The sequence below is a fragment of the Chiloscyllium plagiosum genome, unplaced genomic scaffold, assembly GCF_037043375.1.
Source record: "Chiloscyllium plagiosum isolate Xiang-an unplaced genomic scaffold, Cpla_swu_hap1 HiC_scaffold_10, whole genome shotgun sequence".
In the NCBI taxonomy this organism is placed as follows: domain Eukaryota; kingdom Metazoa; phylum Chordata; class Chondrichthyes; order Orectolobiformes; family Hemiscylliidae; genus Chiloscyllium; species Chiloscyllium plagiosum.
Genome location: NW_028270148.1, coordinates 86,397,301 through 86,410,853, shown reverse-complemented (window position 1 = coordinate 86,410,853; position 13,553 = coordinate 86,397,301). Strand labels below are relative to the sequence as shown.

Below are 13,553 nucleotides of genomic sequence, written 5' to 3'. Positions count from 1 at the left end.
GTCCGACATTTTTTCTTAATAAATCACTAGATACCATAGCTGCAGCGTGGGAAATCCCATGATCCTGCACACTGGCTTAAAATATTAGCAAACAATCTTGACTTTCAATAATCAGCTACTATGGTTCCAAACAGCACTCGAGCTGAATACTTTTAGAATCCCATCTGTGATAAGATGAACTGGATTACTGAGAGGCTTACTATAGATTTCTCCCTCTAGCTTCCAGTTCAACAAATCTTACAGTCATTGTTCTCCTTTCCAACTTTGTCTCTTAAGAAATATCAATAGATCTTCCATCTCCTGCACTTACACCAGTGGATCTAGCTTTATATCCTAACTTTCAAGGACATGGTGTCACTTGATAAACTAGTTAGCAGGGTTACATCACATGGAATCCAGGGGGAGCTAACCAGTTGGATACAAAATTGGCTTGCAGGTAGGAGACTTGGGGTGGTGGTAAAGGGTTGTTTTTCAGACTGGAGGCCTGTGACCAGCAGTGTGCCGCAAGGATCGGTGCTGAGTCCACAGCTTTTTGTCAATTATATAAATTATTTGGATGTGAATGTAGAAGGTATAGTTTGTAAGTCACCAAAGTTGATTACTTGGAGGAGAGTGAAGAAAGATATCTCAGAGTACAACGACATTTTGATCAAATGGGCCAATGGGCAGAGGAGTGGCAGATGGAGTTTAATTTAGATAAATGTAAGATGTTACATTTTGGTAAGGCAAATCAGGACAGGATTTATACAGTTAATGGTAAGGCCCTAAGGACTGTGTCCGAACAAAGACCTAGAGATGCAGGTATACAGTTCATTGAAAGTGGAGGTGCAGGTAGACAGGGTGGTGAAGAAAGCATTTGGCATGCTTGCCTTCATTGATCACTGCATAGGAGTTGGGATGTCATGCTGTGGCTGTACAGGACACTGATTGGGCCGCTTTTGGAATTTGCATTTAATTGCAATCTCCCTGCTATAGGAAAGATGTTGTTAAACTTGAAAGGATTCAGAAAAGATTTACAAGGATGTTGCCAGGATTTGAGCTATATGGAGAGGCCGAATAGGCTAGAGCTTGTATACCTGGAGCATCGGATGCTGAGGGATAGAGTGAACAGTCAAGGTTTTTTATTTCCCCAGGGTGAGGGAGTCCAAAACTAGAAGACATAGATGTAAGGTGAGATGGGAAAGTTTTAAAAAGGACTGGAGGAGCAACCTTTTCATGCAGAGGGTCATGATTGTATGGAACAAGCTGCTAAAGGAAGGAGGCATTGCGTCAATTAAAAGGCATTTGGATGGGTACATGAATAGCTGAAAATGTGTTGCTGGAAAAGCGCAGCAGGTCAGGCAGCATCCAAGGAACAGGAGAATCGATGTTTCGGGCATAAGCCCTTCTTCAGGAATGAGGAAAGTGTGTCCAGCAGGCTAAGATAAAAGGTAGGAGGAGGGACTTGGGGGAGGGGTGTTGGAAATGCGATAGGTGGAAGGAGGTCAAGCTGAGGGTGATAGGCCGGAGTGGGATGGGGGCGGAGAGGTCAGGAAGAAGATTGCAGGTTAGGAAGGCGGTGCTGAGTTCGAGTGATTTGACTGAGACAAGGTGGGGGGAGGGGAACTGAGGAAACTGGAGAAATCTGAGTTCATCCCTTGTGGTTGGAGGGTTCCTAGGTGGAAGATGAGGCACTCTTCCTCCAACCGTCGTGTTGCTATGGTCTGGCGATGGAGGAGTCCAAGGACCTGCATGTCCTTGGTGGAGTGGGAGGGGGAGTTGAAGTGTTAAGCCACGGGGTTGGTTAGTCTGGGTGTCCCAGAGGTGTTCTCTGCAACGTTCCGCAAGTAGGCGGCCTGTCTCCCCAATATAGAGGAGGCCACATCGGGTGCAGCGGATGCAATAGATGATGTGTGTGGAGGTGCAGGTGAATTTGTGGCGGATATGGAAGTATCCCTTGGGGCCTTGGAGGGAAGTAAGGGGGGAGGTGTGGGCGCAAGTTTTGCATTTCTTGCGGTTGCAGGGGAAGGTGCCGGGATTGGAGGTTGGGTTGGTGGGGGGTGTGGACCTGACGAGGGAGTCATGGAGGGAGTGGTCTTTTCGGAATGCTGATAGGGGAGGAGAGGGAAATATATCCTTGGTGGTGGGGTCCGTTTGGAGGTGGCGGAAATGACGACAGATGATACGCTGTATATGGAGGTTGGTGGGGTGGTAGGTGAGGACCAGTGGGGTTCTGTCCTGGTGACGGTTGGAGGGGCGGGGCTCAAGGGCGGAGGAGCGGGAAGTGGAAGAGATGCGGTGGAGAGCATCGTCAACTACGTCTGGCGGGAAATTGCGGTCTTTGAAGAAGGAGGCCATCTGGGTTGTACGGTTTTTGGAACTGGTCCTCCTGGGAGCAGATGCGGCGGAGTCGAAGGAATTGGGAATACGGGATGGCGTTTTTACAGGGGGTCGGGTGAGAGGAGGTGTAGTCTAGGTAGCTGTGGGAGTCGGTCGGCTTATAGTAAATGTCTGTGTTGATTCGGTCGCCCGAGTTAGAAATGGAAAGGTCTAGGAAGGGGAGGGAGGAGTCTGAGACAGTCCAGGTGAATTTGAGGTCGGGATGGAAGGTGTTGGTAAAGTGGATGAACTGTTCAACCTCCTCGTGGGAGCACGAGGCAGCGCCGATGCAGTCATCGATGTAACGAAGGAAAAGGTGGGGGTTGGGGCCAGTGTAGCTGCGGAAGATGGACTGTTCCATATATCCTACGAAGAGGCAGGCATAGCTGGGGCCCATGCAGGTGCCCATGGCTACTCCTTTGGTTTGGAGGAAGTGGGAGGATTGGAAAGAGAAGTTCAGGGTTAGGACTAGTTCAGTCAGTCGAAGGAGGGTGTCAGTGGAAGGGTACTGGTTGGTACGGCGGGAAAGGAAGAAGCGGAGGGCTTTGAGTCCTTTGTGATGGGGGATGGAGGTGTACAGGGACTGGATGTCCATGGTGAAGATAAGGCGTTGGGGACCGGGGAAGCGAAAATCATGGAGGAGGTGGAGGGCGTGGGTGGTGTCCCGAACGTAGGTGGGGAGTTCTTGGACTAAGGGGGACAGGACCGTGTCGAGGTATGCAGAGATGAGTTCAGTGGGGCAGGAGCAGGCTGAGACAATGGGTCGGCCGGGGCAGTCAGGTTTGTGGATTTTGGGCAGGAGGTAGAAACGGGCGGTGTGGGGTTGTGGGACTATGAGGTTGGAGGCGGTGGATGGGAGATCCCCTGAGGTGATGAGGTTATGGATGGTCTGGGAGATGATGGTTTGGTGGTGGGAGGTGGGGTCCCTCCCCTTCCTAGATCAGACTCCTCCCTCCCCTTCCCAGACCTTTCCATTTCTATCTTGGGTGACCGAATCAACACGGACATTTACTATAAACCGACCGACTCCCACAGCTACCTAGACTATACCTCCTCCCACTCTGCCCCCTGTAAAAACGCCATCCCATATTCCCAGATCCTTTGTCTCCGCTGCATCTGCTCCCAGGAGGACCAGTTCCAATACCGTACAACCCAGATGGCCTCGTTCTTCAAAGACCGCAATTTCCCCCCAGACGTGGTCGACGATGCCCTCCACCGCATCTCTTCCACTTCCCGCTCCTCCGCCCTTGAGCCCTGCCCCTCCAACCGCCACCTGAACCCCACTGGTCCTCACCTACCACCCCACCAACCTCCATGTGGAGCGTATCATCCGCCGTCCTTTCCGCCACCTCCAAACAGACCCAACCACCAGGGATATGTTTCCCTCCCCTCCCCTATCAGCGTTCCGAAAAGACCACTCCCTCCGTGACTCCCTCATCAGGTCCACACCCCCCACCAACCCAACCTCCATTCCCGGCACCTTCCCCTGCAACCGCAAGAAATGCAAAACTTGCGCTCACACCTCCCCCCTTACTTCCCTCCAAGGCCCCAAGGGATACTTCCATATCCGCCACAAATTCACCTGCACCTCCACACACATCATCTATTGCATCCGCTGCACCCGATGTGGCCTCCTCTATATTGGGGAGACAGGCCGCCTACTTGTGGAACGTTGCAGAGAACACCTCTGGGACACCCAGACCAACCAACCCCGTGGCTCAACACTTCAACTCCCCCTCCCACTCCACCAAGGACATGCAGGTCCTTGGACTCCTCCATCGCCAGACCATTGCACACGACGGTTGGAGGAAGAGTGCCTCATCTTCCGCCTAGGAACCCTCCAACCACAAGGGATGAACTCAGATTTCTCCAGTTTCCTCAGTTCCCCTCCCCCCACCTTGTCTCAGTCAAATCCCTCGAGCTCAGCACCGCCTTCCTAACCTGCAATCTTCTTCCTGACCTCTCCGCCCCACCCCTCTCCTGCCTATCACCCTCACCTTGACCTCCTTCCACCTATCGCATTTCCAATGCCCCTCCCCCAAGTCCCTCCTCCCTACCTTTTATCTTAGCCTGCTGGACACACTTTCCTCATTCCTGAAGAAGGGCTTATGCCCGAAACGTCGATTCTCCTGTTCCTTGGATGCTGCCTGACCTGCTGCGCTTTTCCAGCAACACATTTTCAGCTCTGATCTCCAGCCTCTGCAGTCCTCACTTTCTCCTGGGTACATGACTAGGAAGGATTTAGAAGGATATGGGCCAAATGCTGACAAATGAGGCTACCAATTTAGGATATCTGGTCAGCATGGACAAGTTGGACCAAAGGATCTGTTTCTGTGTTGTATAACAATATCGCCTCAGGCAACTGTCTGTGTGGAGTTTGCACGTTCTCCCCGTGTCTGCGTGGATTTCCTCCAGGTGCTCCAGTTTCCTCCCACAATCCAAAGATGTGCAGGTTAGGTGAATTGGCCATGCTAAATTGCCCGTAGTGTTGGTGAAGGGGTAAATGTAGGGGTCTGGGTGGGTTGCTCTTCGGAGGGTCGGTGTGGACTTGTTGAGCTGAAGGGCCTGTTTCCACACTGTAAGTAATCTAATCTAATCTGTAAGTAATCTAATATGACTCTATGACCTGCAAGTTTATAAATAGGCTTTGAAATAAGATGGCAGGAGTCCACTGCCTTCCTCTAGTCCCACGTCTTCATTATTCACAACAAATGTTTACCCAGATATTGATAGTGCTAATTATACATTTTATCAATATTATGGTTAGAATTTTACAACAATCCATCAACCAGGGTATCTTTCAGAAACAACAAGATTATTGATTGACTGTGTAACCACGACTTATTTGGCAAAGAAGTATCATTTGAAAATTTGAAATAAAAGAAGTATAAATAACTAAATCCACATAAGAAAATTTCTCTGCTGAGATTCATTTAATAGTTGGCCAATAATTGATAGTTCTCACGGCAAAAGGTGAAGGAGTAGAATGTTCAGGTAGCTCTCAGTCTGGCATTCTGCACATGTGGACAGGGTACAAGATGTGTAAAGTTGTCCCTGGGATCTATGAATATGTAGTTGTTCACAAAATATTGGAACAAACTCCCTGCAATGTTTTTTTTTCCTGAAAGCTCCTTGATCAATGTTCCAGGTATCACATTGGATGCACAATTAGAGCTTCTCTCAGAAGTAAGAGATGTTGAGCTTGGAAGCTTCTGTCCTTCAGCAGGCTAGATGTCAATTCGCACAGCATCAAAAGCTTTGTTTGAACATGATCTAACTTTGTCATAGTCATAAAACCCACGAAGGGACTTCAAGCAAACAAGTCCAGAAATTAGCTGAAACCATGTTGTTGCTAAGATCTGCCTTGTTAAAAAAGGCTCTAATGTCTAAGGTGATCTTAAAAACTTCAGGTATTCATAGAACCTGAAATAAAACAGATTTCCCACAATCCTTCAAAACTCAGGTCCTCATAACAATTTCAAATATGAAGCTGTCATAACAACCCAAAACTAAGTCTTTTAATTGCTTTTTCAAAAATAATAAGTACTGCCTGCTCACTGTGCCCTTAGTCAATTCAAAAAACAGGGACACCATCACACAAACTGGCTAAAGAACTACAGCAGAAACTGAAACACCTGATCAGCGGATCCAGACACTCTATACAATCAACACAAGAATTCTTGAACCATCAGAAATATACACATAGACAAGGAAGAAACCATGGTCTCATTCGACGTAACGGCACTGTTCACATCTATTGACAAAGCCCTAGCCAGAGAAACAATAGCCAACCTGCTGAACAGACATAACAGACAACAGGACGTTGAACCCATCAACAAAGACGGCATACTTAAACTACTGGACTTGTGCCTCACAACACACTTCACATTCAACAACCAGATATACGAACAAATCAACGGAACACCCATGGGCTCACCGATCTCGGGACTCATAGCAGAAGGAGTAATGCAAAGGTTCGAACAAACAATCTTACCACAAATTCAACCCAAACTCTGGGTCAGATACGTGGATGGCACCTTTGTAATCATTAAAAACACGGAAATAGAGAAAACACACCGGATCATCAACTCCACACTCACAGGAATCCGATTCACGAGAGAGGAAGAAAAGGACAACCAACTCCCATTCCTAGACGTGATGGTACAGAGAACACCGAATGGAGAATTCACCACTAAGGTACACAGGAAAGCCACACACACAGACCAAGTCCTGAACTATGAAAGCAACCACCCCAATACACACAACCGAAGTTGCATCAAGACACTATTCAAAAGGGCCACAACACACTGCAGCACACCAGAACTGCAAAAAGAGGAAGAGGAACACCTATACAAGGTATTCGCCAAAAACGGATATCCTCTCAATTTCATCAACAGATGCCTAAGGGAAAGACAACGGAACGAGGACATGCTGCAACCCAAAGGACTAGCCACACTACCATATATCAAGAACATCTCTGAACTGACAGCCAGACTACTGCGACCACTAGGACTTATAACAGCACACAAACCAACAGCCACACTCAGACAACAACTCACCAGAACGAAGGACCCGATACCCAGCATGAGCAAAACTAATGTAGTGTACAAAGTCCCATGCAAGGACTGCACAAAACACTATATAGGACAAACAGGAAGACAGCTAACGATCCGCATCCATGAACATCAACTAGCCACGAAACGACACGACCAGCTATCCCTAGTAGCCACACACGCAGACGACAAGTAACATGAATTCGACTGGGACAACACTACCATTATAGGGCAAGCCAAACAAAGAACAGCCAGGGAATTCCTAGAAGCATGGCACTCATCCACAAACTCCATCAACAAACACATCGACCTGGACCCAATATACCGGCCACTACAGCGGACAGCTGAAACTGACAACCGGAAGCGGCAGGGACAGACCACTATAAATGCCGGAGGAAACACGACAGAAGTGCTTCACAGGAGGTTCCCAAGCACTGAGGATGTCACCTAGGCAGGGGACGAAACGTTTGCAACAAAAACTTCCAGCTCGGCGAACAGAACCACAGCAACGAGCACCCGAGCTACAAATCTTCTCACAAACTTTGAACAGGTTCAAATCTTACCATACTAGTTGATGAGATTTAAATTCAATTAATAAATCTAAGCTCAGCAAGGGGACTATGAAACTGTCAGTGACCCATTTTAAAATAGGCAGCTAGTTCACAAATTCCCCTTTAGAGACAGAAGGTTGCTTTTTTTTACCTCATCTGTAAGCATGATCTTATACACAAAATAACTTTTAACTGGCTTCCAAAGTGGCCTAGCAGTTCAAGGGAATAATGAGGAATGGACAACAAATATTGACTTTAAGTGAAGTCCACATTCTGTTTTGTAAAAAAAAAATGTTTCTTAGCAAGGGATTTGCCAGAGTTGTGCTGGACGCAAGCAAAGAGTGAAGATGAGGAATGTTTGAGAGACGATTTTGACAGCATCTGTGGTGGAGCTGGACTACTGCAGCAGAGGGATCAGGAAGAAATGTAATGGAAGGACTTTTGCAGCAATGGGACGGATATGGGACAACAGCAGGAATGAGAGATGCAGATTGATCCTAGATTGCTTGTATCAATTACAACTCAAAATGGGACCACAGGAAATTTTGAGGGTGAGCTTATTGAGGGGATGGTGGGAGTGCTATCCTTGACTGTTCACTGACTCAACTCAAACCAACTCCATTCCCAACAATTACATTAATCTAATTTACTTTAGTCTACTTTTAAACAGTCCTCATCATATTTCCATTTTAAGATTGTAAATTAGATAAAGAAGTGAATTAATGATAATATTTTGTTGCAATCCCAATGCAGGAACCGTAAACCAAAACAACTAAATTTACTCAATGACCTTCAAACAATATTTCACTTTTGCAGATTTACTTTAATTACATTTGCAATACCATGTAAATGATAATTCAGATGGAAATGTAAATTTATCTTTTAATAGTCAAAGTTCTTGAGAAGATTTGTAGCTCAGGTTGTGGATGAGATTGTTGACTTGGTTGCTGAGCTGATAAATTTGTTTGCAGTCATTTTGTCACCATACTAGGTAATATCGTCAGTGCACCTCTGGTGAAGCATTGGTGTTCTATCCCGTTTGCTATTTATGTGTCCTGGTTTGCTGAGGTAGGTAGTATTATTTCCAGTTTTGTTTCTTCGTTGTTGGTATATGGGGTCTAACTCCACATGTTTGTTAATGGAGTTCCAGGTTGACTGCCATGCCTCCAGATATCACCAGCAAGGCTCACATCTATGAACCTACTTTCACTAAGGTCACATCGGACCTGATAGTATAGCTTTCAGAATTGATTTTCAAAAAAACAAATAACCATTCTCAATATGCAATCTGATCCTCTGATTCGAACACTCAGTTCTTTGGCATGTCTAAGGAATTCACACCTATTAGGATTCAGTTGCTTACTCTGTCCTGCTACAACACCTTTTTGTATCTGCATCTGTGTAGTCATAGAGTCTGAGAGTCACAGAGATATACAGCACAGAAACAGACCCTTTGGTCCAACTCGTTCATGCCGACCAGATATCCTAAATAAATCTAAACCTATTTGCCAGTATTTGGCCCATATCCCATTAAACCCTTTCTATTCATATACCCATCCAGATGCCTTTTAAATGTTGTAACTGTACCACCTCCACCACTTCCTCTGGCAGCTCATTCCATGTACGCACAACCATCTGTGTGAAAAAGTTGCCCCTTAGGAGCCTTTTAAATCTTTCTCCTCTCACCCTAAACCTATGCTATCTAGTTCTGGACTCCCCAACCCCAGGAAAAAGACCTTGTCTATTTATCCTATCCATGCCCGTCATGATTTTATAAATCTCTATAAGGTCACCCCTCAGTCTCTGGGGAAAACAGCCCCAACCTATTCTGCCTCTCCCTGTAGGTCAAACCATCCAACCCTGACAACATGCTTGTAAGTTTTATCTGAACCCTTCCAATTTTCACAACACCCTTCCTATATCAGGGAGACCAAAATTGAACACAATATTCCAGAAGTGGCCTAACCAGTATGGTTGCAACATTACCTCCCAATTCCTGAACTCAATGCACTGACCAATAAAGGCAAGCATACCAAATGCCTTCTTCACTATCCTATCTACCTGTGACTCCACTTTCAAAGAACTGTGAACCTGCACTCCAAGATCTTTTTGTTCAGCAACACTCCCCAGGACCTTACCATTAAGTGTATAAGCCCTGCCCTAAGTTGCTTTTCCAAAATGCAGCACCTCATATTTATCTAAATTAAACGCCATTTGCCGCTTCTAGGCCCATTGGTCCATCTGATCAAGATCCCACTGTACTCTGAGGTAACCTTCTTTGCTGTCTTCTAGGCCTCCAATTTTGGTGTCATCTGCAAACCTACTAACCATACCTCCTATGCTCACATCCAAATCATTTATATAAATGATGAAACGCAGTGGACCCAGCACCGATCCTTGTGGCATACTGCTGGTCACAGGCCTCCAGTCTAAAAAGCAACCCTCCACCACCGCCCTCTGTCTTCTACCTTAAAGCCTAACTTCTGTATCCAAATAGCTAGTTCTCCATGTATTCTGTGTGATCCAACTTTGCTAACCAGTCTACCATGAGGAATCTTGTTGAGTGCTATACTGAAGTCCATGTAGATCACTTCCGCCACCTCCAAACAGACCCCAGCACCAAGGATATATTTCCCTCCCCTCCCCTATCAGCTTTCCGTAGAGACCACTCCCTCCGCGACTCCCTTGTCAGATCCACACCCCCCACCGACCCAACCTCCACTCCCGGCACCTTCCCTTGCAACCGCAGGAGGTGCAACACTTGCGCCCACACCTCCCCCCTCACTTCTCTCCAAGGCCCCAAAGGAAACTTCCATATCCGCCACAGATTCACCTGCACCTCCTCCCACATCATCTACTGCATCCGCTGCAGCCGGTGTGGCCTCCTCTATATTGGGGAGACAGGCCGCCTACTTGCGGAGCGATTCAGAGAGCACCTCTGGGCCACCCGGACGAACCAACCCAACCACCCTGTAGCACAGCATTTCAACTCCCCCTCCCACTCCACCGAGGATATGCAGGTCATTGGACTCATCCACCGCCAAACCACAACAACGCGACGGTCGGAGGAGGAGCGTCTTATCTTCCGACTGGGAACCCTCCAACCACAGGGGATGAACTTGGACTTCACCAGTTTCTTCATCCCCCCTCCCCCCACCTTGTCTCAGCCGAATCCCTCCAGCCCGGCACCGCCTTCCTGACCTGCAGTCTTCTTCTTGACCTCTCCGCCTCCATCCTACTCCGACCTATCACCCTCACCTTGACCTCTTTCCACCTATCACATTTCCAACGCCCCTCCTCCAAGTCCCTCCTCCCTACCTTTTATCTTCTCCTGCTGAACACTCTCTGCTCATTCCTAAAGAAGGGCCTGTGCCCGAAACGTCGAATCTCCTGTTCCCTGGATGCTGCCTGACCTGCTGTGCTGTTCCAGCAATAAAGTTTCAACTTTGATCTCCAGCATCTGCAGACCTCACTTTCTCCTCCATGTAGATCATGTCCATTGCTCTGCCCTCATTAATCCTCTTTGCTACTTCTTCAAAAAACTCAATCAAGTTTGTGAGTCTTAAAGTATGGAAACTGGCCGTTCAGCCCAACACATCCATGCTGACCAGGTTTCCTATACTGAACTAATCCTGTATACCTGTGTTTGGCCCAGATCCCTCCAAACCTTTCTTATCCATGTACCTATCCAAATGTACCTATTTAACTGTAACATTTGTATCCACATCTACCACTTGCTCTCGCAGCTCATTCCTGTGTGATGATCCCCTCCTGCTTACACCTCTACCTTGTGCTTGCCAGCCACAGGAAATCTGCTCTTATCTTCCTTTTGTGGATATTGCTTCTTGGTCATGGCTGGAGCAGACTTTTTTATTATAATAAGAAAAATATAATGCAACCCTTTAGAATTGATCCAAATTCCTAGAGGTCTTTTTAAAAATGTTATGACAAACAATTTGAGATTCCCTGGAGATTTTAAAGAAATTGTTATTTTTTTCTCTCTGCACTGTTTCTAAGTTAAAGCTCATCACAATTTGCATTCTTAGAAATCAGGAATACTTGTTTAGTTAATTCTTAATGGTTAGAAATATTATTGTGTGAGAACTTTGTTCAAAATATAGCTGCAATTGCTAACTAGCCTGTCATGTGTATATAAAATGATGCAGGACATTATGTTACACTACCTTTGTCAATATGGTTGCATGCCTACTACTTTAAAATTCTTATTCATGTATTTAAATATCTCCATTTCTGTTTCTACATTATCTCTTCCAGCCTTACAACTCTCAACCATTTCTGGCTCCTGCACAAACGAGACTAATATTTCCTGAACAATCACACCTTTAGTTATTCAGATTTTTAGCTTTTTCCTGTCTGACCTCCCTTAAGACACTCTGTAAGCTAACAGTTTGACCAGGCATTTGCTCACATATCCTAATACTGCCTATCCTTGTGACTCGGCATCAATTATTTTCTGATAATCGTCTGACGGACACTTTGGGATATTTTGTGTAAAAGGCCTGTATAAAGTCCAAGCTGTAGTTATTGTGAGCAATATTTAAAATTAATACATTTCTGTAAACAGCATTTTCCTGAACACATAGTGCAAGCCTCATAGACACATTGCTATTCACTAGCAAGGTTTTCTCACTGGAAATAAAAGTAAGGACCTTCAGTTTTCCAGATAAATATTTCGAGGAGAACTACTGTCGTAATCCTGATGGAGAACCCAGGCCATGGTGTTTTACAACTGACACCCAAAAGCGATGGGCATTCTGCAATGTTCCACGTTGTAGTAAGTTTTTCATTTTCTTCGTGGGTTCTTGAGGATTTGGCTTCAAGGTGAATTAGCATACTGTTATTTTACTTTTAGGACATGGTAATTTGATCTGAACCAGTTTAATAGGTGCAAGTTTCCTTCTATTGACTTGTACTGTTCCATATTTACTGAAATACTGAACAAAGTGCTAGATTGTTGAAGATGTTGTTGTCAAATGAGATATTGAACTTTGGGCCCCCTCAGGTGAACATTAAAGATTCTATGGTAGTACTTTAGTTCACAATAGTTCAAAATGGGTACGCTGCCCTCCTCACCTCCATTCTGAAACCATGCTCTAATAAATGTCAAAACCAATGATTCCTCTACTGTTTCTTCAGAAACCACCTGATGTTCAATTCCATTAAATTATTTTTTGTTACTACTGATTTAATGTCCCAAAAGAAATGATAATTAAATGTCTGATACACTTTTTTTGGTGTGATGCATGAGCAATCAAATCAAGCCAATGAAAAGTTCTGAATTCTGTTGTGAAAATTTCTGCTTATCCTATTTGATGCTATCACTGTAGCTCAGTGCCTCAAGATTTCCTTAACATAAAGTTGGTTCAGATTAACATTAGGAGAAATGAAATGATTAGTAAAACTTTGAAGTCAACAATGGGTATTATCTTTTCACTACTGAGGATAAAATGTGGGAAATTAATACATAAAAGGAATTTTCCATGGAATTTCCCAGTTATGGTCCAGGCTAGACCCCCTCAAAACATTTAAGAAAGTAGCCCAGACCCTAATGTTTCTAGTTGTTTTAAGCAGGTGTATGGTGGATATTCCAGGAGTGATGCAGCTGGCCCAACCACTTAGCTTTAAACAAAACAGATTTTATTTGCAAGATTACCAAATGAAACACATACAAAAGCGAACAGAATATAGAATAGCTTAACTAGTTAAAAACTCCATCAAATCTATCGCAACTGAGTGATGTTGTTCCAAATACTTGCAACAATCCCATAAACATCCCTTGGTAGAAAAGGAAAAACCAAACATGAGAGCAAGAGATGGCAGAAAGATTCAGCAGAGAACACCTTCTCCTATGTAGCTCTTTCTTTGACCAACTGCCTCAAAACTGACTGACTGACTGCTTGCTCTGAATGGCCAGACTGCTAAAACCCAACCAAACCAAACCAGAGAAAAGCTGAGCTGAGAGAACTTCCATTGTACAAATGTCTTTTTAAACTTAAAAGTTTCTTCAAGTAGATCAAGCCAGATCAACTCTGCCTCGTACAACACTTCTGAATAAAAACCAAAGACAAAC

The 13,553-nt window shown here is 45.3% G+C and overlaps 1 protein-coding gene across 1 annotated transcript in view; it reads left to right on the top strand.

Annotated features, from left to right (window-relative positions):
- The window catches only part of LOC122552973 (plasminogen-like), a 123,671-nt gene that overhangs the window by 48,021 nt on the left and 62,097 nt on the right, over positions 1 to 13,553 (top strand). Inside the window, exon 5 of the mRNA XM_043696296.2 lies at positions 12,139 to 12,257. Coding sequence (XP_043552231.2) covers positions 12,139 to 12,257 — 119 coding nt within the window. The remainder of the gene's footprint in view (positions 1 to 12,138; positions 12,258 to 13,553) is intronic.